Source organism: Cervus elaphus, chromosome 22, assembly GCF_910594005.1.
Source record: "Cervus elaphus chromosome 22, mCerEla1.1, whole genome shotgun sequence".
Taxonomy (NCBI): Eukaryota; Metazoa; Chordata; class Mammalia; order Artiodactyla; family Cervidae; genus Cervus; species Cervus elaphus.
Window position 1 is genome coordinate 14,197,442 of NC_057836.1, and position 24,039 is coordinate 14,221,480.

The following is a 24,039-nucleotide window of genomic DNA, read 5'->3' on the forward strand; positions in this document are numbered from 1 at the left end:
AATTATAACTGGAATCGCAGTTAGTCATTCAGTAAATATATTTTGAGCATGGTGCATACAAGCCAGGCTGTTACAAGAACTATTAGAGCTATTCTAAGAACTGCGAATATATATAGCAATGAACAAAAAAATAGACCATCCTTGTGGAAGCTGTATTCTGTCCGGGAAGATGAATACAGGACCTGCTCTTTGCGGTGGAGGGAAATGAGGCCGGAAGACCCAAGGGAGGCGTGCTGCTTTATTTGGGGGATGCTGGGAGGGCTCCCACAGGTGGGAGCAGAAGGTGGGATCCAAAGATTGAAACCCAAGAGTGAGCTCTGCTCATCTGTGGGAGGAGACGAGCAACCCAGATGGAGATGGGGGGCACAGGGACGGAGGAGGAGAGGTCAAGCTCTGTGGGACCCAAGCTGGTGCGGGGGGAGTGGGTACTGGGAAGTCTGGGTGGGCGACAGGAGAAGGGGGCAGAAAGTGGAAGGGATGAGGGAGGGAGGCCTGCTTCTGTGGCCTGTTGTAAGGGCTGGGGCTCATCTGTTGATGGGTTAATGTCTGGTGGGGCCAGGCAGTAACATGGGGAAGATCTGTGGTCAGTAGACTTGCATTCAGCTTCTAGTAGTTTTGTGGCTGAGTGAGATTCTTCACGTCCCTGAGCTGCTATTTCCGCATATTAAATGGAGAATAATTACAATAAAGTGTGTGTGTGTTTTGGTAACCTTTTTCTTTTGATATGTCAGACCTACAGAAAAGTGGCAAAAATAATACAAGAAACTCCTCATATTAATGTCTTTACCCAGGTTCACCACTTGCTTACATTTTGAGCCATTTGTTTTGTCCTGTAGGCTCATGTGTATGTTTTCCCCCTGAAACACTGGATAGCAATCTGGAGATCCCATGCCCTTTCCCCTGCAAAATTCCAACGTGTTGAAATGAAAGTGTTAGTTACTCAGTTGTGTCCGACTCTTTGCCACCGCGTGGATTGTAGCCCACCAGGCTGCTCTGTCCATGGGATTCTCCAGGCAAGAATACTGGGGTGGGTTGTCATTTCCTCTTCCAGGGGGTCTTCCCGACCCAGGGATCAAACTCGGGTCTCCTGTGTCTCCTGTATTGCAGGTGGATTTTTTACCCACTGAGCCACCCCCAAATCACAGTTTGACTGTGATTACCTTTGTTACTTTTCTTGAGGTTTGATGAATTTCTTGTATCAGTGCATTCATTTTTCATCAATTTGGGGGAAATTTCAGCCATTATATCTTCAAATAATATTCCTCAACTTTTTCTGTTCCTTTCCTGGAACTCCACTTACACATATTTTGGACAGTTTGATACTGCCACACAAATCATTGAGACACTGGTCATGATGGGGTTTTTTTTAACATATTTTTTCTTTCTTCAGATTAGAGTATGTGTTGACTTTATTATCTTCAGTGGCTATTTCATCTTCAATCTACTGTTAAGCCTGCTTAATTTATTATTTCAGATATTATATCTTTCAATTCTTGATTTCTACTTGGTTCTTTATTATTGTTTCTTTTCTCTGATCTGTTTATTCCTTAGTACCATTCTTTCCTTTTAAATCCTTAAATATATTTATCATAACTGCTTCAAAGTTCCTGTTGCTGATTCCAGGATCTGGCTCATCTAATGGCTGGTCTCTAGTGATTGCATTTTCTCCGGACTGTGGGCCATTTCCCCTTATTTCGTCTAGAGCCTAGAATGTGTCATCTTCCTTCAGAGGGTTACTGGGATCTTGATGTTGTTATGTCTGTGGGTATTTTTCAAATAAAAATTTTTTCTCTCTTTGAAGGAAACAACAAGCTAAAGTGATCAGAAATACAATCACGATTAAAATTTTTTCTTTGTTTTCCAGAATTCTGTCTGAATTAGTCAAAATTACTGAGTTCATTTGTGTATGGGAAAAACCTGGAATATTTTAAAGTTCTGATTTTTTTTCAACTTTGCTTTCTCTACATTTTCCCAGTGCTCCTCTACCATAATTCCTTTTATTCTCATATTTTGATATACTTTTGTGTACTCATACAGAAAAAGAAACACTAAGAGAAGCTGAGATAAATTTTATTTTTTTAACAGAAGAAAGGAAAAGGGTGGGGTTACATTTTTATAAATATCTATAAATATAGAGCGAGAGGCAAAAATCTTCCAAATAAATAAATAAATATTGCCATGTGCTAAGGGACAAAAGACTGTGGGGCTCCCTCGGCTCTGCCAAAGAGAAAACCCCAATGAAGCAGTTTTCTGCCGAAGTCCTTTCCATGTGGTTCTCCAGTAGCTCTTGTACAGTATAACAGTATCTCCAGTGGGAAATGAAGACTGTAGAGGAAATAGTGGCCATGTACTGCCATATAGTGTCATACAAGTCTGAGTGTTTCGAAATAGGAACCGGTCATCAGCCTAAAACCATCAGGTGAGGACAGTGGGTCAATTTCTAAGATTGGGTGCATGATGAGAAGAGGGGGGCTGCTGCAAGGAGGGTGGCGAGGTGACTGGGAGGAAGCTGCTATTCAGATCTGCCCTGCTTGCCCACATTCTCCTCTTCAGGTGGCCATTTAAGCAGAGGTAGGAAGGGGCCCTGAGGACGCCTAAGTCATCAGTACCCTGGCTGGTGCTCCATCGTCTGTAAGTGAGAGTCGGTATTCCTCAGGGTGGCGCTGGGGCTTCTGGGACTGAAAACTGTCTTTGGTGCCCCAAGAACTTCCAAGCAGAGTAAGACCCAGACATGCCAGCCTAGGAGCGTGTTAGCTAAGCCTCTGGTCACGGCTGCAGGGCAGGTAGGGTCGTGATGAAGAGTTGACGGTGCTGGCTTTTCCTGACTCCTGCACTGGGGTCCCCAGTCCTGGATTTCTTTCCCCAGGATCCTCAATGCCACTTCATGAAAGGGCACAATTGCTACAGAGACCCCAAACCCACCGCAGTGGTCTCAAGGCCCCTCCCTGCAACAGTTGTGTAGTTGGGATTGCCAGTCACCCTGGAAGCAGACTTAGCTAAATGCCTCTTAGGAGAGTTTGAATTTTTTTCCATTTGGAAAAACAAATCCTAGCAGGGTAGATTATCAGGAGCCAAGACCAGATCCCCTCCTCAGACTCAAATCACTCAAGCCAGAGGCGGTCCAAGAGGCAGGGCTGTGTCAGGGCCGCAGGGGTCACTCTGGGCCCTGGGCTTTGGCCGCGGAGAGGGAGAGAGCAGGGCAGGGGGACAGCCCAGTAGGGAGGGGATGTTTCCACCTTGATCCCTTGCCTCCCATCTCTGAGCAGTCATTCTGGCTAAGTTTTGACCAGCCTACCGCCAATCTTGTGGACAGGCTTCTCCAGAGATGCTTAAGGATATTTGTGAGTAGGATTGCCCAGTTGATCTGTTAATGTCCTCCCAGGTCAAGGTCAAGCAGGGTCCGGGCAGATGACACAAAGTAGGGGAGTAGTGGAGAAGCTGCTGGCTTTGGGCTCTCCCCTTCAACTCTGTGGGTGAGGGGTGCGGGTGTTGGGGGTATCAACTCCCTAAACCTTTGTTGCTTTTTTTTTTTTTTTGGCCTGCAAGGCATGTGGGATCTCAATTCCTCCACCAGGGATCGAACCCACGTGCCCGGCATTGGCATGGCTGAATTTTAACCACTGGACCACCAGGGAAGTCTCTAAGCCTTTGTTCTTAACGACTGGACTGATGGAGAGGACAGGAGAGGGAAGAGGAGAGTGGGCGGGGACCCCTTCTCTCCCAGGGGTGCGTGGAGAGGTGGGATGAGGAAGGTGAGGATTTCCATTCCGCAGGCCTCAAAGGGCGATTCCCCCTGGGGCGGCGGGTGCTGGACCTCCCGGGGAGTGAGCTGCCACCCTACTCCACCTCCTCTGCTGGGGGTGGCAGGGCAGCCTGTCCCCCAGGAGACGATGTGGCTTTCCCAAGTCGGGCGCCCTAGGCGAAGCCAGGGAAGGGCCGGCAGCGCTCGGCGCCTGCGGAGCCGGCGCGCACGTCCAGCCGGTGTCCGCGGAGCACCCCGAGCGGGTCGCTGGCGGCGGGGCCGGCGTCCTCGGCGCTGGGCAGCTCCTGGGAGCAGGCGGCGGGCACGGGCGTGGCGCGGGCACGCGGCTTGAGCACGCTGAGCGGGTCCCCGCCGTCGTGCGCGCTGCGCGTGTGGCGCCGGGGCCGCGCGGTGGCGGCGAAGTGTGGCAGCGGGATCTCGTTCCTGCGCGACAGGAACTGCGCGTACGGGGGCGGGTTGGTGCCAGGCAGGAAGGCGCGCTTGGCCCGGCCCAGGCTGACGAGGAAGCGGTGCTGCGGCGAGTGGTACACGTCGTAGCCATTCTCCAGCGTCCGCTGCCGGAAGCGGCAGCTCTCCGGGCTGAAGTGATGCTGCAAGCGGGGCGGGGCGACTGGGGTGAGCCCGGAGCCCGCGGGGACTGGACGCAACCAGCCGCACCCCGGGGACCCCATCCCTCCCGCCCACTCTGCTAGGGCCATGCCTTTAGAATCCCTTAGTGCCCTGCTGGGCAAAAGGGATTTCTACTCATTTCCAAGCTACCCGGCCCCCAGCGCGGTTCCTCTCGGCCAGCCTGGGGACTCACTGGCGGCGCGTGGCTGCCTGGAGCCACGCTCTACAGAACCAGCTTTCTGGAGGGAGGCCGACTTCCATGCGGCCTTGTCCTGCCCTGTCTCTGCCCTTTAAACCCTTTTTGGGCTCAGCGGCGACTTGGGTCAGCCTTCTCACCTGGACAAGAGTGGGCTGAGGTTTGTGGGGCTCCACATAAGTGAGAATGCTCCCAGCAGAGACAGAACGTGGGAATTCAGGACATGAACTGCATCACCAGTTGACCTAGGCAAACCCTCACTCAGCCACTCACGGGCTGGGTTTTGCCCAGTGCCCCCTGGGATCTTTGCAGAGTATGCTATTTAATCCTCAAAGTCCAGGAAAGAAAGTGTTAGGCACTCGGTCGTGTCCGACTCTTTGTGACACCATGGACTGTAGCCCGCCAGTCTCCTCTGTCCAGGGATTATCCAGGCAAGAATACTGGAATGGGTTGCCATTTCCTTCTACAGGGAATCTTCCCCACCCAGGGTTTGAACCCAGGTCTCCTTCATTGTAGGCAGATTCTTTACCGATTGAGCTACCAGGGAAGCCCCAGAGTCCAGGAAGTCAGTATTTTAAAGAGGAGGACTCTCTATATACCTGTATGCGGTCAACAGGTATTTTCATATCTATTTGTCTATATTTGTTCAACAGATATTTGTCTGCTCTGGGTCAGATTCTGTGGCGGGTGCTGGGACACAGCAAGCAAAACAACAGAAAGTAATTGCTGTCTTGGAATTTCTGGTGGGAGGAGCTCCGGAGCTCCGCCTTCCTGCTCCTGTTCTAAGGCCTGATGTTTGGAACGCCCCGCTGCCCTGTAGTTCGGAAGCCCTTGCTCTCCAGCGCAGACCAGCTGTCACAGCTGGGACAGAGAGAATTCCCTACAGACCTTGAACTGGGGGAAGCCCACAGGGCATATGATCGACATCCCCACGCTTGACTTCTTCCAGGTGAGGAAACTGAGGTTGACAGATATAGGGGACTTGCCCAAGGTCACAGACATCTAGGAACAACATCATGAGATGCCAGGGGCTTCTCACCCTTTCTTTCTAGTGGACTTTACAATATCAGTGGATGTGACTTGAGGACCTGGGCTGCAGGCAAGGTGCTGTGCCACATACAGAAATGGGGACAAAGTGGGGCAGGTCAGATTAGAAGCTGAGAGCCCAGGAACCCTAGAGCTGGACATCCTGGGTTCAGACCCCAGTTGTATAAACCAGAGCATCTGATACTTAGATGGGTAAAAGTCCTCAGTGAAAACATCACCAAGATACACTGCAAGTGGAAATCTTTAAAGGTTCTACGTTTTGCCAGAGCTGTGAGATAAGCATTTGCAAGTAGTAACCCAGCACAAAAAGAAACTCACGGATCCAAAAATGTTGCCTGTGAAGTCCATGCAGAGGTACCGCCTGCTCATCACACCTGTTATCACTACGAAGCCCGCATCCTCCGATCTGATCATCAGGGCGCCTGTGGAGAAAACCATTCAGGTCCAAACCGGGCTTCACATGTGGTCCCCACCTCCAAGAAGCCTGCCTTGATTGATCTGAAGCGGGCAGGGTGATGACTTCACAGAACTCTCCTCACAGTTGTCCTTGTTCAGCCTCTTTCTTCTGACTTCCACTTTCCCACACCCCTCCCTCCTCCACCTTGCCTCCTGTTTCTCCCCCTGCCTGTAGGGAGCACCCTAAGTTCCCAGCATTCTTCTACCTGTGCCAACACGTTTCTCTCTCCCTAGACTCTGTTGCCCCCTTTGCTCGGCCCCTCTCCTGCACTGGAAGTGCAGACTCTTGACCTTTGGACCACCAGGGAAGACCTTGGCTCATACTGCTTAATGTTTGCCGTGGTGGTCACATTCTCCCAAGCTTTTGTGATTTTGAAATCTATGCCCAGATGTCTTTCAGGAATCCAGATTGTACTTGGAGCTTGATCCTCCACCGAGATAGCTGTGCGGAGTCAGTGATGCAGCAGTCAGCACCCTTTCTGTGTCAAAAACTGTATTTGAGTGAATCTTCTCCTCTCCTTTCTGTGTATCCAGGTCACTCATGCTCCAAGGCCATGCTCATATGTCACCATTTTGTGGAGACTTTTCTAATCTCCCTCATCTGCATGGACTGTTCTTTCTTCTCAGGCCCTCCAAACAATGCCTCACCTCTATCCGAGCATGGAGCTCATCACCTGTGTTAATAACTTTATGCCTCCCTAGGGTGGAGAAGCAGGTGGTTTATCTGTCCATGTCTAATGGATGCAGGGAATTACTCTTGCTTCTTCATCATTATTCTTTTCCTTTTCTCAGTTGCTGGTGTCCGCCTCCCCCAGGGGCAGCTTCTCTCAAAACCTAACCCTGGGGCTTCCCTGGTCCTGGTGGTCCAGTGGTTGGGAATCCACCTGCCAAGGCAGGGGACTTGGGTTTGATCCCTGGTTTGGGAGATTCCACATGCCGCGGGGCAACTAAGCCTGGGCACCACAACTACTGAAGCCTGCACGCTCTAGAGCCCGTATTCCTCAGCAAGAGATGCCACTGCAATGAGAAGCCCTCGCACTGCAACGAAGAGCAGCCCCCACTCGCTGCAACTAGAGAAAGTCACACGAGGCAGTGAAGACCCAGCACAGCCAAAAATAACAAATGAATAACCCCCTGCTGCTGCTGCTAAGTCACTTCAGTCGTGTCCGACTGTGCGACCCCACAGACAGCAGCCCACCAGGCTCCCCCGTCCCTGGGATTCTCCAGGCAAGAACACTGGAGTGGGGTGCCATTTCCTTCTCCAGTGCATGAAAGTGAAAAGTGAAAGTGAAGTCGCTCAGTCGGGTCCGACTCTTTGCGACCCCATGGACTGGAGCCTACCAGGCTCCTGCGTCATGGGATTTTCCAGGCAAGAGTGCTGGAGTGGGGTGCCATTGCCTTCTCTGGAATAACCCCTTAGCCCTGGACTAAAGCGTGACAGCCATTCATACTTCTTACACCCTGAGTAAGTGACAGCAGCTTTGAGTGGGACCCCCCGCTCCCTTGCCCACCCCCGTGGAGACTTGCAGTTTTAAGAAGTACCAGTGACTAGTTAAATAAAGTCTAAAGTTTCTGTTCTGTAGCAAGGGTACAGTTAGACCATAAAAGGTGTGATGCGAGTGATAATTGAGCAAGACTTCCTCCGCAAACGCTGTTTAATTACCTGACATTTTCTACTAGAATCATTTTTTAAGTCTCAGGGTCTCTTCCCTTAGCTGACCAGAGAATTGTTCCCCACACGTCACATTTGGCCTCAGAGTTCCCAGGGAGGTAGTTCAGGCAGGGGTCTTCTAGAAAGGTAGCCTGGAGAGCTGTGAACGCCGGGCATGTGTGCCCAGTACGTGGTGGCGCCTCGTGGGTGAGTAACACCCCAGATCTACCCCATGCGGGCTCCATGCAGAGCCCTCCAAGGACAGCGGCAGGCAGTACTCAGACCCTAGGTGAGCTCAGAGCAGTCAGAATGATGACAGGCAGAGGCTGGGAGGCTGAGAGCGAGCCCAGAGAGAGGCCCAAGGGAAGCGGTCATTGGTTTACAAGTGTGGCTAAGGATTGGCCTTGACAGAAGCTTCTGGAAGTGGGGTGGGTTATGGGAGGTGCAGAGGATATGAAATCCTCCATAGTGAGTCTGTCGGGGTGTCTCAGATCTACAGTTACTGTCGAGGGAAGACCTGAAACATAAGGAACAAGAAGCTGTTTCTAGCCTGATGATTTTTTAGTCTCGCTGAAAAAAAAAATTACACTTCATAACTGTTTTTGAGAGGTTGTACTCTGAGTACTTGATATATTTTAAGTTCTCAAAACAGCTGCTATGGGACTTCCCTAGTGGTCCAGTGGTTAAGACCCTAAGTTTCCATTGCAGGGAGGTTCAGGTTCAATCCCTGGTTGGAGAACTGAGATCCCGCATGCCTTGGGCACTAAAAATAAAGAAATAAAAAAGAATTTTTAAAAACCCCAGCTGCTATGTTATTAATGTCACCACTATTAATGTTGGAAGTAGCAACCTCCCAATTTAAAGGATGAGGAACCTATGGCAATATTCAAACTCTGGTCCATGACCCTGACATCCTCCACCCATGGCCCAGGAGCTCATCTCCAACTGAGGTCACGACAAGCCTCAGAAGATGCAATCAGGGGCCAAAATCCAGGCCGTGGCTAATAATGCTTCCAGGTCATTGTACCCTGGAGGGGGGGCAGGGGAGAGGTACTGAGCCGGCAACCCGGAACCCAGACACTAAGATTCTGTTCCCTGTTACGCCTCTTACAAGTGTTGTAGCCTCAGCAAGTCATCGCTCTTGTCTCACAGTTGTGCTGCCTACTCCCCAGGGATATGGCAGGATCAAAAGGGATGATGCTGTAAAAGTGCCTTGAAAATGTTTAACAGATGGAAGGCTCCATGGAGGGTGGCTGGCCTGCCCTTGACAACAAGCCACCACTTTGGCCATCACCGGCGGATGCCTGCGTCCCTCTGGGTGGTGTGTGTGGTGTCCAGGGTCACTGCGGACAGAAGGCAGCCTGCAGAAGGACAGGGATCCACTGCTGTGAGGGTGCACAGGCTCGAACCAAATCCACGTGAGCCGGTGCAAAAGTCCAGCAAAGGCAAGAACCGCTTTCCCTCCCCGGTACAGGGGCCCAAGGCAGGTCTGCACAGATCCACGGGCAGAATGAGGCAGGAAGAAGGCATCAACCAACCCCTGACTGCTGGGGCCATATCTGTTGGAGCCCGGCAGGTGTGAAGGACATTTCCTTTCATGATGCCATGTCTGTGTACCCGACCCCAGAAGTGTGGGACCTGGTCCAGGTGTTCCTTGGGTCACTTACCATATGTGACCCCAAGCCAGTTCTCTGTGTTCTTGAATCTCTGTTTTCTCATTTGGAGCACAATCATTTACCCCATTTGGTCGACTTTGGGATGTAAGAAGATAATATTTTTATCCATTATAAACACACTTTCTAAATACCAGTGATTGTTACTATGACCATTTTGCCTCAACCTCTGCAGTAAAAGTAGAAAATTTTCTGCCCTATTCTCGTCTCATGGCCAGTAAGTGATAAATAGGATGATGGGTGTAAACAGCTTTGTGTTGCGTGTTGGTTGCTCAGTCGTGTCCGACTCCTTGCGACCCCATGGGGTGTAGACTGCCAGGCTCCTCTGTCCATGGGATTCTCCAGGCAAGAATACAGGGGTGGGTTGCCATTTCCTTCTCCAAAACAACTTTGGGGTCCCCAAAAGGAAGATATTATTTTGAAAGATTAAAAAGCCCAAGGATGGTTCAGCTTCAAGTAAAGAAAGTCACACTGGGGAAGGTGAAGGAAGTAAAAAGTTTAGGATCTAGAGAGAAATATTAACTGCGTATTGTTGCTCCTCTTGTCACAAAGTGGGGCTCATGGGGTTCAAGAGGGTGACCTTGTTTACAGTCGGGAGGAGATACAGGCTTCAGAGAGGTTCCCTGTTAATAGCTGTGAGTCCTGAGGGTCTAACATCTTGTAGGCAGATAACTTAATGATGATCCACAAACCAAAGACGGGTTGAACACTCAACGGCTAATCGAAATTCCTCACTTATAAAAGTTAAAAAAAAGAATTTAGTAAAGCACAATAATCAACTGAACTGCATTTTACTGGAAATGCATAATTAATTAGGAGGGAAAATAGGCCCCACATCTTTCCATCAATGTAAAACCATCATTGGTTTTACAAAAATTCCAGCATTGCTTTGCGTTCATTGGGGAGGTCATTACAAATTCTTCTTCAGCCTGTTACTTGCCACCTAGTTACTTGTATCAGTGTTTTAGGTAACTTTTTATCTTAGTCTACCTATCTCTCTCTCTCTCTAATCTATTTCTTTATCTATATGTATATAATGCTCATGATAACTGACCTGAATAATATAAAAGGTTATACAAACTAGGAGAAGTGTCTCCCTCCTACCCCTGACTCCATCCCCAGGTTTCTTAATTGCCAGAGACACAGGCTTAGCTAGGGTCTATATATAACAAAACAAAAGCACATTTCTGTAGAAAAAAAAAATCTGAAATCAGTTCATCTCACTTTGCTTCCTCTCAGTCATTTTAATTCATTCCAACTAGCGCTCTGTGCCTTTTTGGGGCCTGAGGTCAGTGGCTACAAGAGGGGACATTCTCTGATTCATTCTGTAAACTCAGTAGGCTAAGCCCCGCCCCCTTCTGGCACCACTCACAGCCCTCCCCCCATCCCCACCAGGATGCATCTTTGGGGGCTTCCTTTCATCAAAGGAAGATGAGCTTTAGAAGCAGTCTCTAATTGTCTGCAGCCCTTTCCATCTAGGGGAATCACAGTAATGTACCATAATCTACTATCCTGCATTGAAAATCATCTCTCATCTTGAAGGGAGGTGACCCTCCACAAGAGGTGCAAAACCATGTTTCCGAATAGTCTCTTCACAGTGGGAAGACATGAAGGGTTGGAAGCCTGGAGGTGCTTGAAGGACTGGGTCTTCTTTTGAAGTCACCTTAGCTTTGGGGAATGTCAGACACATTGCAGATGCTGCTAAGTATCCATTGAATAAAACACGCGCTCCGTTGGCGGCAACAACTGTATCCCGATTTAGTTCAGATTTTTTGCCATGTGGCTCAATCTTGGCTTCCAAGATGTTGACGCCTGGATCCTACCATATTCCCCTGAGTTCTGGAAACCGTTTGGTATTTGAGGAGACCTTCTTCCTATCTCCCGTCACCATCTGCTGAGAACTTGAGGAGATCTGAACTCTCTGCTTTGCATGTTCATCTGTCTTGCTACTTACGTTTAAGGCCCTTTGATTCTTAGCAGAAGGAATGTCTTGCATATAGCAAGGCCATCGCAAAATTACTGAATCATTCCGTGCAGCAATAAAGGGCAAGTCATTCCTACAATACATTTTTTTAAATTAAACAGAGATTGTGATTACTCTTTCATGCCTCTGATTGAATTTTGAATCAGTTGGCATTTTTCTGTATCCTTAGAGTAATTTTTACTAGTTCTCTTAAAAAAGAAGACCATGTCTTTTTAAATATCCGTCCTCTTCCCACCCCGTTTTCCCTTCTGGGGACATCTGAAGCACAACTAGTTAGTTGGTTTTCTATTGTAGACTGTGGTCTAATTTTCCACAAACCTGATCTTTAAAAACATTCTGATGGTCTTATGTTTTAGGTGAGTTTTCAAGCAGCTCAGTTTGCTACTAGGTAGACCTTTCAGCTCCACAGAGAAGACTCACTGGCTCATAGCAGCCTGGGTACCACTGAAGCCTGCAGTAAGGTTGTTGGATAGATGAGTGCATGGATGGGTGTGTGGATTCAGTGGGTCAGACTCATCAAGACAGCGAATGCTGTCTAGTCTAGTCTTTGATACATTCTTCCTGAGAACTTTTACAAGGCCAGAATACTAGAAGCCCTGAGTTAGAAAGAACCCCTGGATTCATCTATCCCAAGCCTTGGTCTGGTACAAGAATCCTCTTTACAACTTCCAAGGCTAACCCAGTCCAAAGTTCATGAGCATAACTCAGCGTCTACTGACTGGTCTGGCTTCTCTTCGTCCCAGCCTTCTTGTCTATCATTTGTACATTTTTATGACTCTTTGGACAGGGCAAAGGGGAAGAGGTTGCTCTTTGTGGGAAGACAGATTTTAGTTAAGATGGAAATTATTCCTGTTGGGAGAAACCAATAAACACTAATTGGGGAGGTAACAGAATATTCTCCCGAGGTCTAAACATACACAGGTAGGTGCGTGCGAACACACACACACACACACACACACACTGGACAAGGATCTAGGAGGCTGCATTAGCCCTTTGGTCCAGCTAAGGCCTCCCCAAGTCCCTGCAGGTAGAGCAGTCCCCCCTCCTTCCTGGCATGGGTGGAGACCCCACTTACTGTAGATTGTCTGCTGCGGGGAGCCGTCCACGTGGCCATCCCTGTGGATCTGCAGGTGGTAGCTGTTCCTGGCCGTGGCCGTGTACAGGTGGGTGAGGCCGCCCCAGCTGGAGCCCAGCAGCGGGGAGCTGTTGGGATAGGCTTGGACTGCACAGCTCAGGGTGCAGACCCAGAGCCCCAGGCGGGCCCCCAGCATCGCAGCTTTCTGAGTGATCGGTGCTGAGTCTGAAACCCGACCCGGCCTCCCTGACTCTGCCGGCCTCTTTCTCCTCTTCCTTGCTGGTTTCTGGCGTGAGGCTTCTCAGCTGCATTCCCTCCTTTTTTCCCCTCGGACTTTTAAAGGGTAGCAGTGTGACATCAAACAGGAAAAACTCCGCCGTCCACATCCTCTGTGTTGTAATCAGCCCATTTGAAGAGAATACAGGGATCTCTGAGGCTCACGGAAGGCACGTCGGTTCCAGACACACACACACACATAAACACACACACCCCTCAATTTCAAGCCAACGCTCCCAAAAGTGAATGATGTGTGGGCAAAAGTTATCTACGACTCTGGGCTGTCTGCTGACCTGCCCCACTTCCACCAGGAAATGTGAAGGCAGCCAGCAGTTATGAAAAACTCCAGCTTCAGCCGTGCAGTCCACAGACGCCTGTGCAATTAATCTCCCATCAAGTCCACTCATTTTGCTTCTCTCCCAAACAAGTCTTTTGAATTCCAATCAGGAGCTGTGCATCCAGAACGTTCTCTATGCACAGTGCTAGGTGGGTGTCTAGAGGGATGCAGAAATAACCCAGGTCAGCATCAGGCCATGGCATCCTCCAAGACTCCATCCTTGTGAAGATTTGGGAGCTGGAGGCTGAGGCGCCCAAAGCCAAAGTTCCTGCCTTGGGAAGGATTCGAGATGGGAAGGAAGGAGAAAGACCCAAAGTCACTGCTCCTTTATGAAATGCTGACGTTCAATCGCTTGGTTTCCCTGATGTGGACTGCCCAGGGCAACTCCACCAGTATAGTGGTCTCCCTGGCAGGGTGGAGTTGAATTCAGAGAGCTCATAAAGACGGGACGTCTGCTGGCCATGCCCAGGGAGCAGCGCCCAGGAGGGTCCCCGGAGCACAGCTGCAGGCCAGGGGTCCCCACAGTTAGTCCTTGAGGGGCCTGGCTCCTGGGACTGGATGTGTCCTGTGATGGGAGAGGAGAGAGATGTGATGCCTGCCCCAGGAGCCCTCAGCTAACACAGGAGGCGGAGAAGAGTCAGGAACTATTACACAAGGCATCATGGGGTGCGAGGTCACACAGATGCAGGCACAGAAAGCTGGTGTTTGTTATTCTGCACGTGTACATGTTTTCATAGTTTATAAAAGTGTTTTTCACATGTATTTGCTCATTTGATCTCATGGCCACCCTGTGAGGTAGACACACCAGACATTAACAATATTTTAATTTTATACATGAAGAAAGGGAGCTCTTGGAGTTTATGTCTGGAATCACACAGCAGATGAACAGGAGAGTAGGGACAGTGTCTTAGTTTCCCCAGGCTGCTGGCCCCATAATAATCCTGGTTACACGTGGCACTTACAGAGAGCTTACTAAGCACTTTACATGTAACTCATTTATTCTTCATAGTAACTCTCTGGGGGAGGAACTGTTACCTCCTCTGTGTAGATGAGGAGGCTGGTGCAGACAGTTTAAATAACGTGTAGCTTATACCAGGAGTGGTAGAGTTTGAAGCTGCGTGTCCTGAGCCCACCGCGGGTTGGGGCTGAAGTCACGAGAGCAGGAGAGGAAGGGCCAGGAGCAGAGGTGCACAGTGCTCCTCATCTGGACCCAAGATGTGTCTCTAAGATACAGGGTGCTGGCGCCCGGGGTTAGAAGATTTAGGACAGTTCAGTGCTATATATGGGGCTTCCCTGGTGGCTCAGCTGGTAAAGAATCTTCCTGCCAATGCAGGAGACCTGGATTCCATCCCTGGGTCAGGAAGACCCCCTGGAGGAGGAAAGGGCAACCCACTCTAGTATTCTTGCCTAGGAAATCCATGGACAGAGGAGCCTGGTGGGCTACAGTCCATGAGGTCACAAAGAGTCACAAAGAGTTTAGCCGACTGAGCAGCTAAATCACCATCACCGATGCTGTGTGTCAGACAGCCTTCTTTAGGAACAGTCACAGAATGGTTCATACAAAGAACCCCATGCCTCAGCGAACTGAAGAAACAGCTTTGAGGATTGAAGTGCAAGTCACTCAGGAGCACGTGATGGTGGCTAGCACTGTGAAGCTGGCCGACGATGCAATGCGATTGAGCGGAGAAGACATTTGTTCCCTACAAGTTGCCTCCTGAGAGGGACTGGATGGCCAGGATGGGTGGGGCTTACCAAGGCATCCGGAGGAGGGACAGACCTCTGGATGGACACAGTGGTCAAGGAGGACTTGAGGGCAAGAGAGGCTTGAGGGAGACTCACAGGATGGACGGGGAGGGGTGTCCCAGCCCATGCCAAGGCACCGTGGGACGCAGGGCAGGTGTCTTGGGAGGAGGATGTGGGCACTGGCTCCAGTCCCAGACTGGTTGCAAGGCAAACCTCCCTGGCCCCTTCCCTTGTGGGGAGGGGTCTCAGGGTGGGTCAGGGTTTTCTTTGCTTTGTGGGACTGTGAAGCCCCTGTCTGAAGAGGAAGGTCTGTGCTCCCTACCTATACCTCTTCATGGTATATCATTTCAGCAGTGGTTTCCCCATCATCTTGCTCATCCAATCCCTGGAGTCAGGGGGATCAATGTCTAAGCCTCCAGGAGGGATGGCCTTCCTGAAAACGTCACCCTGTGTGTTGTCCTGCTGACAGTTAAAGCGCGTTTCCTAATATCCAATCAGATTTTCTCTTCCCCTAATGCATCCACTCAATCTGCACATAAGTGTTTATAGGAAGCCTATCTTACAGCCAATGCTTTGTAGGAAGTCTTTAGGGAAGCCTAAGAATGAAAAAGGACAGTCCTGCTCTTCAAGGAGCTGAGGACACGCTGGGCAGGACACAGCTAGCTTCTGTCTGGCTCTTCCCAACCGACAATCTGCGTCCACACCCAGCATCACATCTGATGCTCTGAGAGTCCTGTGAGACAGGCTGTCAGGTCACTTCAAGAACTTCACATCTCAAAACTATGATGAAGTACCACCTCATACTGGTCAGAAGAGCCATCATGCAAAAGTCTACAAATAATAAATTCTGGAGAAAAAGGAACCCCCCCACACTGTTAGTGGGGATGTAAATTGGTGCAGCCATTATGGAGAGCAGTATGGAAGTTCCTCAAAAAACTAAAAATAAAATTGCCATATGATCTAGCAATCCCACTCCTGGGTATATATCTGGAGAAAACTATACTTTGAAAAGATACATGAACCCTATGTTCGCAGCAATACTGTTTACTTTAGCCAAGACATGGAAGCAACTTAAATGCCCATCAACAGATGAATGGATAAAGAAGATGTGCTAGATATATGTATAATGGAATACTACTCAGTCATAAAAAGAATGAAATAATGCCATTTGTAGCAACATGAATGGACCTAGAGATTATCATACTAAGTGAAGTAAATCAGACAAAGACAAATATCACATGATATCACTTCTATGTGGAATCTCACATATGACACAAACGGAGTTGTTTACGAAACAGAAACAGACTCACAGACACAGAGAACAGACTTGTGGTTGTCAAGGTGGAGGCAGGTTGGGGGAGGGATGGATGGGGAGTTTGGGATTAACAAATGCAGGTATATTTATAAACAAATATATGTATATGTAGGTATAACTTAATCACTTTGTTGTACACCAGACACTAACACAACCTTGTAAATCAACTGTAGTTCAATAAAATACACTTAAAAAAAGAAGCTCATCACTTCTCAATCAAGAATCAATACCTCCCAAGGGGTCCTCCCAAGTTCTCCCAAGGGCCTTTATTTTAGGAAGGTTACCATGACCAGAAAAATAAGCTGAAATGTCTGCTTTGGAAAGGAAAAATTGAAGCATCTCTTTTGGGAAGGAAGGAATGGAAGAAGAAGCGAGTGACCCCATGGGAGGTATTAATACTTGACTGAGAGGTGATGAAGTTCTTAAAGAACTTCCCAAAATAAAGGCCCTAGGGAGGACTTGTTCTCTGGGCCCACCCTTCTCCAACAGGGAGAGGGACCCTTGAACCCAGGCAGAGCGGATGTACCATCAAGGCCTGGAAAGAAGTTCAAATCCATCTAAAACGTTGGGGTGAGAATTGTTGCCACAACTGCTGCTTCTGCCAGTGAACCTCCAAGCTTCCGGTGACCTCATAACTCTGTAATTACTGACACTGGTGGGTGAGCAATGGTTGTGGATGGGAAGGATAGGCATCTGAGTGTTATCTACTTGGCTTTTGGGAAAATAAGCTTTGACTTTCAAATGCATACCATTCAACTTTGCCACTTAGTATCAACTTACAGAGCTTGAAGGGCTTCCCTGGTGGCTCAGCTGGTAAAGAATCTGCCTGCCAGATTCAATCCCTGGGTCGGGAAGATCCCCTGGAGAAGGAAATGGCTACTCACTCCAGTATTCTTGCCTAGGCAATCCCATGGACAGAGGAGCCTGGCAGGCTACATACAGTCCATGGGGTGGCAAAAGAGTGGGCTACGACTTATTGACTAAACCACTACCACTACAGCGCTTGAAAGCTTTTTTAAAAAATAAGAATAGCAATTGTTTGAGTGTGTTTGATGAAAACGATATCTGAGTGCTTGCTCAGCATAGGGGTTTAATGTTTTTCAAGAAGGTATAAGTCATGCTGGATAGGCATTCTGAAGAGGCTTGCAGGGTGTGTGTGTGTGGGGGGGGGGCTCTGCGACTTGGTGACTGAGAGAAAGCTGTCCTGAGAGTGTGGAAGGAGGCGTGGCTGGGGGCGAGGAGAAGCAGGAGACAGAGGACATCCTAGGAAACAGCATCCCTGGAGAGCAAAGGCTTTAGGGCAGGGCCAGCCCTGCAAGTGTACTGCAAGGGTCATGCCTGCACCCTGTTGTCTGTGGCTCCTGGCACTTGGGCACCGTCTAAGACAGTGAGAAGACACCCACAGCCAAGCCCTGGAGTGCAGGGGAGCTTTATGGCCGTGAAACTGTTCTCGCAGAGACTGTAATGGTGGACACGCAACCACACAGAATTCACGACCCAAGGAGTGGACCCTCATGTAAACTCAGGACCTTCGTTAGTCATCACATGTCAGTATTGCTTCATGATTTTGTGACAAATGCAATACTTAATGCCAGATGCTGGTAGTAGAGGAGATTGTGTGTAGGGGGAGGTATATGGGAGCTCTCTGCTCAATTTTGTTGTTAACTTATGTGTGGGCGCTCAGTCGAGCAGTTGTGTCCGACTCTTTGAGACCGCATGGACTGTAGCCCACCAAGCTCCTCCGTCCATGGGCTTCTCCAGGCAAGAATACTGGAGTGGGTTGCCGTTTCTTCCTCCAGGGGCTGTTTCCGACCCAGGGATTGAATCCGCATCTCTGATGTCTCCTGCATTGGCAGGCAGATTCTTTACTACTGAGCTACCTGAGAAGCCCACTGTTATAACTGCCCTAAAAAAAAGAACGTATATTCCAAAGAATGAGAACAAAGCTCAGCCATGGCCATTTGCCTGAATCGGGGTCGAAATGGGATCACCACCTGGAACAATTCACTCCAGGGTCAGAGAAATGAGATCTGCTGAAACAGCGTCCATCTGCCTGCGTTTACTGGTTACCTTTCGTGCCTTGAGATAAGACACGTTCAGTCTCTCACGTGCCCTGTCACATGGAGCAGCTTCCCTGTCACTGTGCAGACTTGTTTTTTTTCTAAATCTGTGCCTGCAAACTGCAGAACCACATCCTCCTCTCTGACCTGTCTTCCCTCCCGTCTACTGGGGAGGTGGATGTGTGAATGAAATAATCTCTCAAGTCCCAACCAGGTATCAGTCAGGCAGTGTCTCTGGGGGTCAGACCTTGTCATGGCTTCCATTCCCCTTCACGGTAACTCGCTTTATCACCTGCTACACTTGACCTGGTCAGCTGGGAAGTGCCCACCTGTGGATGGAGACAGAGGGTTTATTGTTCTCTGCTGCTGGCCTCGTCTTTCCCCTCTTGCCTTGCTTATAGTGTTCACACTGGATTAGGGATCAACTCAAGCAAGAAAGATGCCTTTACTCTCTATTTTCTTTTATTTCCTCTCCCATCATTTGGTTTTAAATTACAGATGTTATTTTATTTATCGTGCTACTTTTTAAAACTGGAGATTTTTCTTTTTTAACTTTTGGTGATCAGTCTGTTTAAATGATCTGTTTTTTTCTTAATTCAATTTTGGTGGGCTGTATGTTTCTAGAAACTTGCGCATTCTTTCTAGGTTGTCAAATTTGTTGGTATGTAACTGTTCATAGTGTTCCCTTGTGTTATTTGGTATTTCTGAGGTATCAGTTGTTATGTCTCCTTTTCCATTTCTTATTTCGCTTATTTGGATTCTCTCTCTTCTGGGTGAGCCTGGTCAGAGATTTGCCAGTCTTGTTTATCCTTTCAAAGAACCAGCTCTTGGTTTTATTCATTTTTTTAAATTGTTTTTTAAATCTCTGTTTCCTCTCTGTCCTTTATCATCTAGCTTTTTAATTACAAATGCTACAGATGCTGTTAATTTAATATTGAATATCACACAAAGTATTGTGTATTTTTAACATTTAATATTATAGGTCCCTATAATATCAGTCTCAGCCCAACAGATGTACTCAAGAGGAAATCTAAATATATAGATAGACCCCGCATAATACATTCCCCAGTGAAATGCAAACGGCTTCTTGAACGTCTCAGAACCCGTGTTGCCGCTGCCTGTCCTGTGGTGGTCCGAACGAAGCTTACGCTGCAGGACAAAGGGGAGTTCAAGTCCTGCGGACGCCTTCGCTGGGGACCCCGGTCAAGGGCGGGTCACAGAAGAGCTTGACAGCAGAATGTAGACTGACCCGAGGCTGCAGCTCACGTCCCCTTCCTCCGCTACCTCCTCCCCTTCCTCTTTTCCGCTGACACGCTTCTTACTGGAAGCCCTCTCCTGGCCTCCTCCATGACGGCCGGGGAGAGATAAGACAGCACCGCGTGTCCCCGGCTGCGGGAGGGATCTCAGCGGGTTCACTCTGGGTGACAAGAGCGGGGCTGCGCTGGGTCCCTTCAGAGCAAAGCCAGAGACGGGGGTCAGGCTTGCTGGGGAAGCGGGGAGGGGTGGGCCTGGGGGTGTGGGAGAGGGAATGGGGGAACACAGCTTGTTTTGGAGATGAGAGTTTATTTTGAGATAAGACTTTATATGTTTTTGTATCAAAGCAGAAGATTTCATTCATTTATTTTTTAAATTAATTTTTATTGGAGTCCAGTTAGTTTCTGCCATGCAGCAAAGTGAATCAGCTGAGCATACGCATATATCTCCTCCCTTATGGGTTTCCTTCCCAGCTGGGTCGCTCGGAGCACTGACCGTCCCCTGGGTGGTAGAGCAGGTTCTCATTAGTTATCTGGTTTATACACAGGATCAATAGTGTGTATGTGTCAGTCCCAGTCAGACAGGGATGACTCCAGAGGGTGTCATACAGAGAGAAGTCAGTAAAAGGAAAGCGGTATAAACGATCTTATTTGCACAAGAGAGACACAGACATACAGAACAAACATGGAAACGAAGCGGGGAAGGGAGCATGGGATTGATTGGGGCAGCCAGCTTTCGAATAAGGATTCTCAGTATTTGTTGCTGTTGTTGTTCAGTCACCAAGTCGTGTCCGACTCTTTGCGACCCCATGGACTGCAGCACGCCAGGCTTCCCTGTCCATCACTGTCTCCCGGAGTTTGCTCAGATTCAAGTCCATTGAGGCGGTGATGCCATCCAACCATCTCATTCTCTGCCGCCTGAGGATTCTTAATATAAAGTTTGTCAATTTGTTACCCTGCCCCCACCAACCAATCTCATTTTTTTTTTTTAAAGAAGTTTATAATTTGAAGTGGTGCTTTGCTGAGCTCTATGTCCTGTGAATCCCCAGGGATAGCAGATGTGCAGGGCATGGCCGGAACCTGGGGGGATGGGTGGCCAGCTTGCAGACAGATGCCACCTTCTATCTGGGCCCCCGTGTGAGGAAGATTGGGAAGCCCTATTCCAAGGTCATCACACTTGCTCCAGGTATATAAACAGCCCTAGGGATAAAGTGCTTTCTTACACCTACTCGCACCCCCGTGTAAGCCCAGGGAGGAGGCGAGGGCAGTGTCCCAGCAGGAGATTTTCAGCAGTGTCTCCAAGGTGATCCACACTGAAGCCGGGAGTGGCCAGCATGCCCTAGGTCTCAGGTAATAACAAAAGGTCCACCCCTGACATTTACAAAAGACTTTCCAAATGGAATAGTCTCACAGAACATCCTCTGTTCTGTGAACATCTCTGAACATCGTCTGTTCTCTCTCTTTTCTTGGCTGCTCTGCAGCATGTGGGTTCCTAGTTCCCCGATCAAGGGTCGAACCTGCAGCCCCTGCATTGGAAGCTCAGAGTCTTATCCACTGGACCGCCAGGGAAGCCCCTTTTACATGCTTATCTGATCTTATCTGATCTTCCCAACCACTCTGTGGGAGAGTAGGAATCCCATTTGATGTCAGAAGAAACTGAGGATCAATCTGGGACTTACGCAAGGTTTTATGTTTCCTCTGAGGCACAGCTGGGAGACAGACCCTGGCCTTCTTGCTCTGAATTCAGAGCTCTGCCAAAGACACCCCCTTGCCCCATATCTGGTGTGTGTTCCCATCTTCAGGAACTGGAACTGAGTGGTTGGGGTTGGAACATAGTGGGCAGAGAGCCATGGCAAGGAGAGCTGGAGGGATATGGTACCCTGGAATCAGGGTCTGCAGGAGGAACTTGGAATGTTTTCTCTCCTCTAGGTGGGGAAAAGGGATTCCCAGATGGCACCAGTGGTAAAGAACCTGCCTACCAGTGCAGGAGATATAAGAGACCAGAGTTCCATCCTTGGGTTGGGAAGATCCCCTGGAGAAGGGCATGGTAACCCACTCCAGTATTCTTGTTTGGAGAGTACCCATGGACAGAGGAGTCTGGTGGGCTACAGTCTATGGGATCACAAAGAGTCAGACATGACTGAGCACACACGTACAGGTGGGGAAGAAGGAGCAAGTTCTAGAAGCCTTGGTTATCCCACTGGCTGAACTTTGCAGGGCTGCTGTCTCCTCCTAAGCCCCTCCCACTCTGCTCTCTTGACCAGAACCAGAAGGAAGACAAGGATGCTTGTCAAGCTGGGATTGTGTCCAGGGAAGAACAATGGGAACTGTGAACTGCAGAGTTGCCTTGTGTGTGTGTATGTGTGTGTGTGTGTGTGTGTGTGTGTGCACAGCCTGCCTGATCTGACTGGCGCTCCCAGGCTGCCCATCGGAACCCAGCCCGCCCTCGCAGGATGCCTGGGGCTTGTCACGCAGCCCACGTAGGAGAGCAGACATCCTGGTGCCCACTCACCTACTCGGAGCCCGTGACCCAGGCCAGGCCGCCGCGTTTGGGATGCCGCACATCCGGGCTCGTGTTATCTCGGGTCCGGGGACTCCTTGGCTGCCCCCCACCCCCCCCCCCCCCCCCGCCCGGCCTCCTCCCCTCCGGGTGGACACATAGCCGCCGCACACTTCTTGGAGGGCTATTTCTAGCTGAGGGGCCGGTGATTCAGCCCAGCCTGGCAGGCCAGGTTGTCTGCGTGCTCCGGCTGGGATGGGCGGCCGGACGCGCTGCGGGTTCAGCAGAAAGCAGGATGCGGGGGCTTCCGGAGAAAGGCATCCCCCTGGGCTGCTGGAGGTCACGGCTGCTGACACGTGGGGGTGGGGCAGGCAGGATGCTCCCGCCGCACGATGGGGAGGGGCGGGGAGTCCACGGGCCAGGCGAGAAGCCAGCCGCCTGGCACCTCGGTGCTCTGACCCCCTGCCCGGTCTCCTTGCGGGAATCACTGTCTTCAGTGTGACTTGGAGTGAGCAGAGACCTGTGGTTGAAGGAAGGCCCTGGGGTTCGACAGTTTGGGGGAGAACCCGAGCTCTGTACTGTCAAGCCACTTCCCTGCTCTGAGACTTGGTTCCCTCATCTGTCAAAAAGGAGGTCAAACCTACTGCAGGGCAGAGGGAACTCTGCTCAATAGTATGTAACAACCTAAATGGAAAAAGCATTTGAAAAAGAATAGATGCATGAGTATGTGTAACTGGGCTTCCCAGACAGCTCAGTGGTAAAGAATCCTCCTGCCAAGCAGGAGACGCAGATTCCCTCCCTGGATTGGGGACAAGCCCCTGGTGTAGGAAATGGCAACCCACTCCAGTATTATTGCCTGGGAAATCCCATGGACAGAGGAGCCTGGCAGGCTACAGTCCATGGGGTCGCAAACAGTTGGACATGGCTGAGCAACGAAACCATCACTGATATCACTTTTCTGTATACTTGAAGCTATTACTACACTGTGAATCAACTCTATGCCAAAATAAAAGAAGAAGTTTTAAGAAGAAGAAAGCACAATTACACTCATCTCACTAGACTGCTGATAAGATTTCATACGGTGACACCTGTGGTACCCAATCTCATGGGAAGGGGTCACGTAGACCCGCTTGGTAGATGGTCAGTTTTTCTTGCTGCTGGTAGAGCTCCTTTTCCAAACTCCAACCTCCTACTGTAGTTCCAGACTGTTCCCTCCTGGATTTCAGAGTTACTTCCAATGCCTGTCACATATTGGAGCTTGTTGTTTTTGTTTGGTTGCTATTCAGTTCCTAAGTTGTGTCCGACTCTTTACAACCTCATGGACTGTAAAGCACGCCGGGCTCCTCTGTTCTCCACTATCTCCCGGAGTTTGCTCAAATTCACATCCATTGAGTTGGTGATGCCATCCAACCATCTCATCCTCTGATGCCCTCTTCTCCTCCCGCCCTCAGTCTTTCCCAGCATCAGGGTCTTTTCTAATGAGTCAGCTTGTCACATCAGGTAGCCAAAGTATTGGAGCTTTAGCTTCAGCATCAGTCCTTCCAATGAATATTCAGGGTTGATTTCCTTTAGGATTGACTCTTTTGATCTCCTTGCAGCTAAGGAACTCTCAAAATTCTTCTCCAGCACCACAATTTGAAAATATCAATTCTTTGGTGCTCAGTCTTCTTTATGGTCCAACTCTCACATCCATACATGACTAGTGGAAAAACCATAGTTTTGACGATATGAATCTTTGTCAGCAAAGTGATGTCTCTGCTTTTTAATATTTTGTCTAGGTTTGTCATAGTTTTTCTTCCAAGGAGCAAGCGTCTTTGAATTTCATGGCTGCAGTCACTCTTAGGATCTTATTAAGTATTTACGGAATGAAGGGATGAATTCTTCCCTGAGGCTGACATAAGGGCAGGGCACTGAACTTGGAAGGAAAACGAACACGAAGCGAAAGACTGGGTTCGAGTCCCAGCTGCCCCTGTGGCCAGTGGCATCACCAGCCGCATCAGCGAGATGGCCCCATTTCAGCACCCCCTCCCCGGCCGGCTCCCTGCCTAGCCTTGTCCCGAGGGCGTGGGAACAGGTAAGCCAAGGGTATGGCTCCCTCTAG

At 49.5% G+C, this 24,039-nt stretch overlaps 1 protein-coding gene across 1 annotated transcript; it reads right to left on the bottom strand.

Moving 5' to 3' along the window:
• Positions 1-1,468: 1,468 nt before the first annotated feature.
• On the bottom strand, positions 1,469-12,748 carry FGF23 (fibroblast growth factor 23). The gene is made up of 3 exons (XM_043881987.1): positions 12,455-12,748; positions 5,934-6,037; positions 1,469-4,353 (listed from the first exon to the last, which is right to left on the bottom strand). The coding sequence occupies exons 1-3, from the start codon at positions 12,648-12,650 to the stop codon at positions 3,916-3,918; spliced, it is 738 nt and encodes a 245-aa protein (XP_043737922.1). The 5' UTR covers positions 12,651-12,748; the 3' UTR covers positions 1,469-3,915.
• Between the last annotated feature and the right edge of the window lie 11,291 nt (positions 12,749-24,039).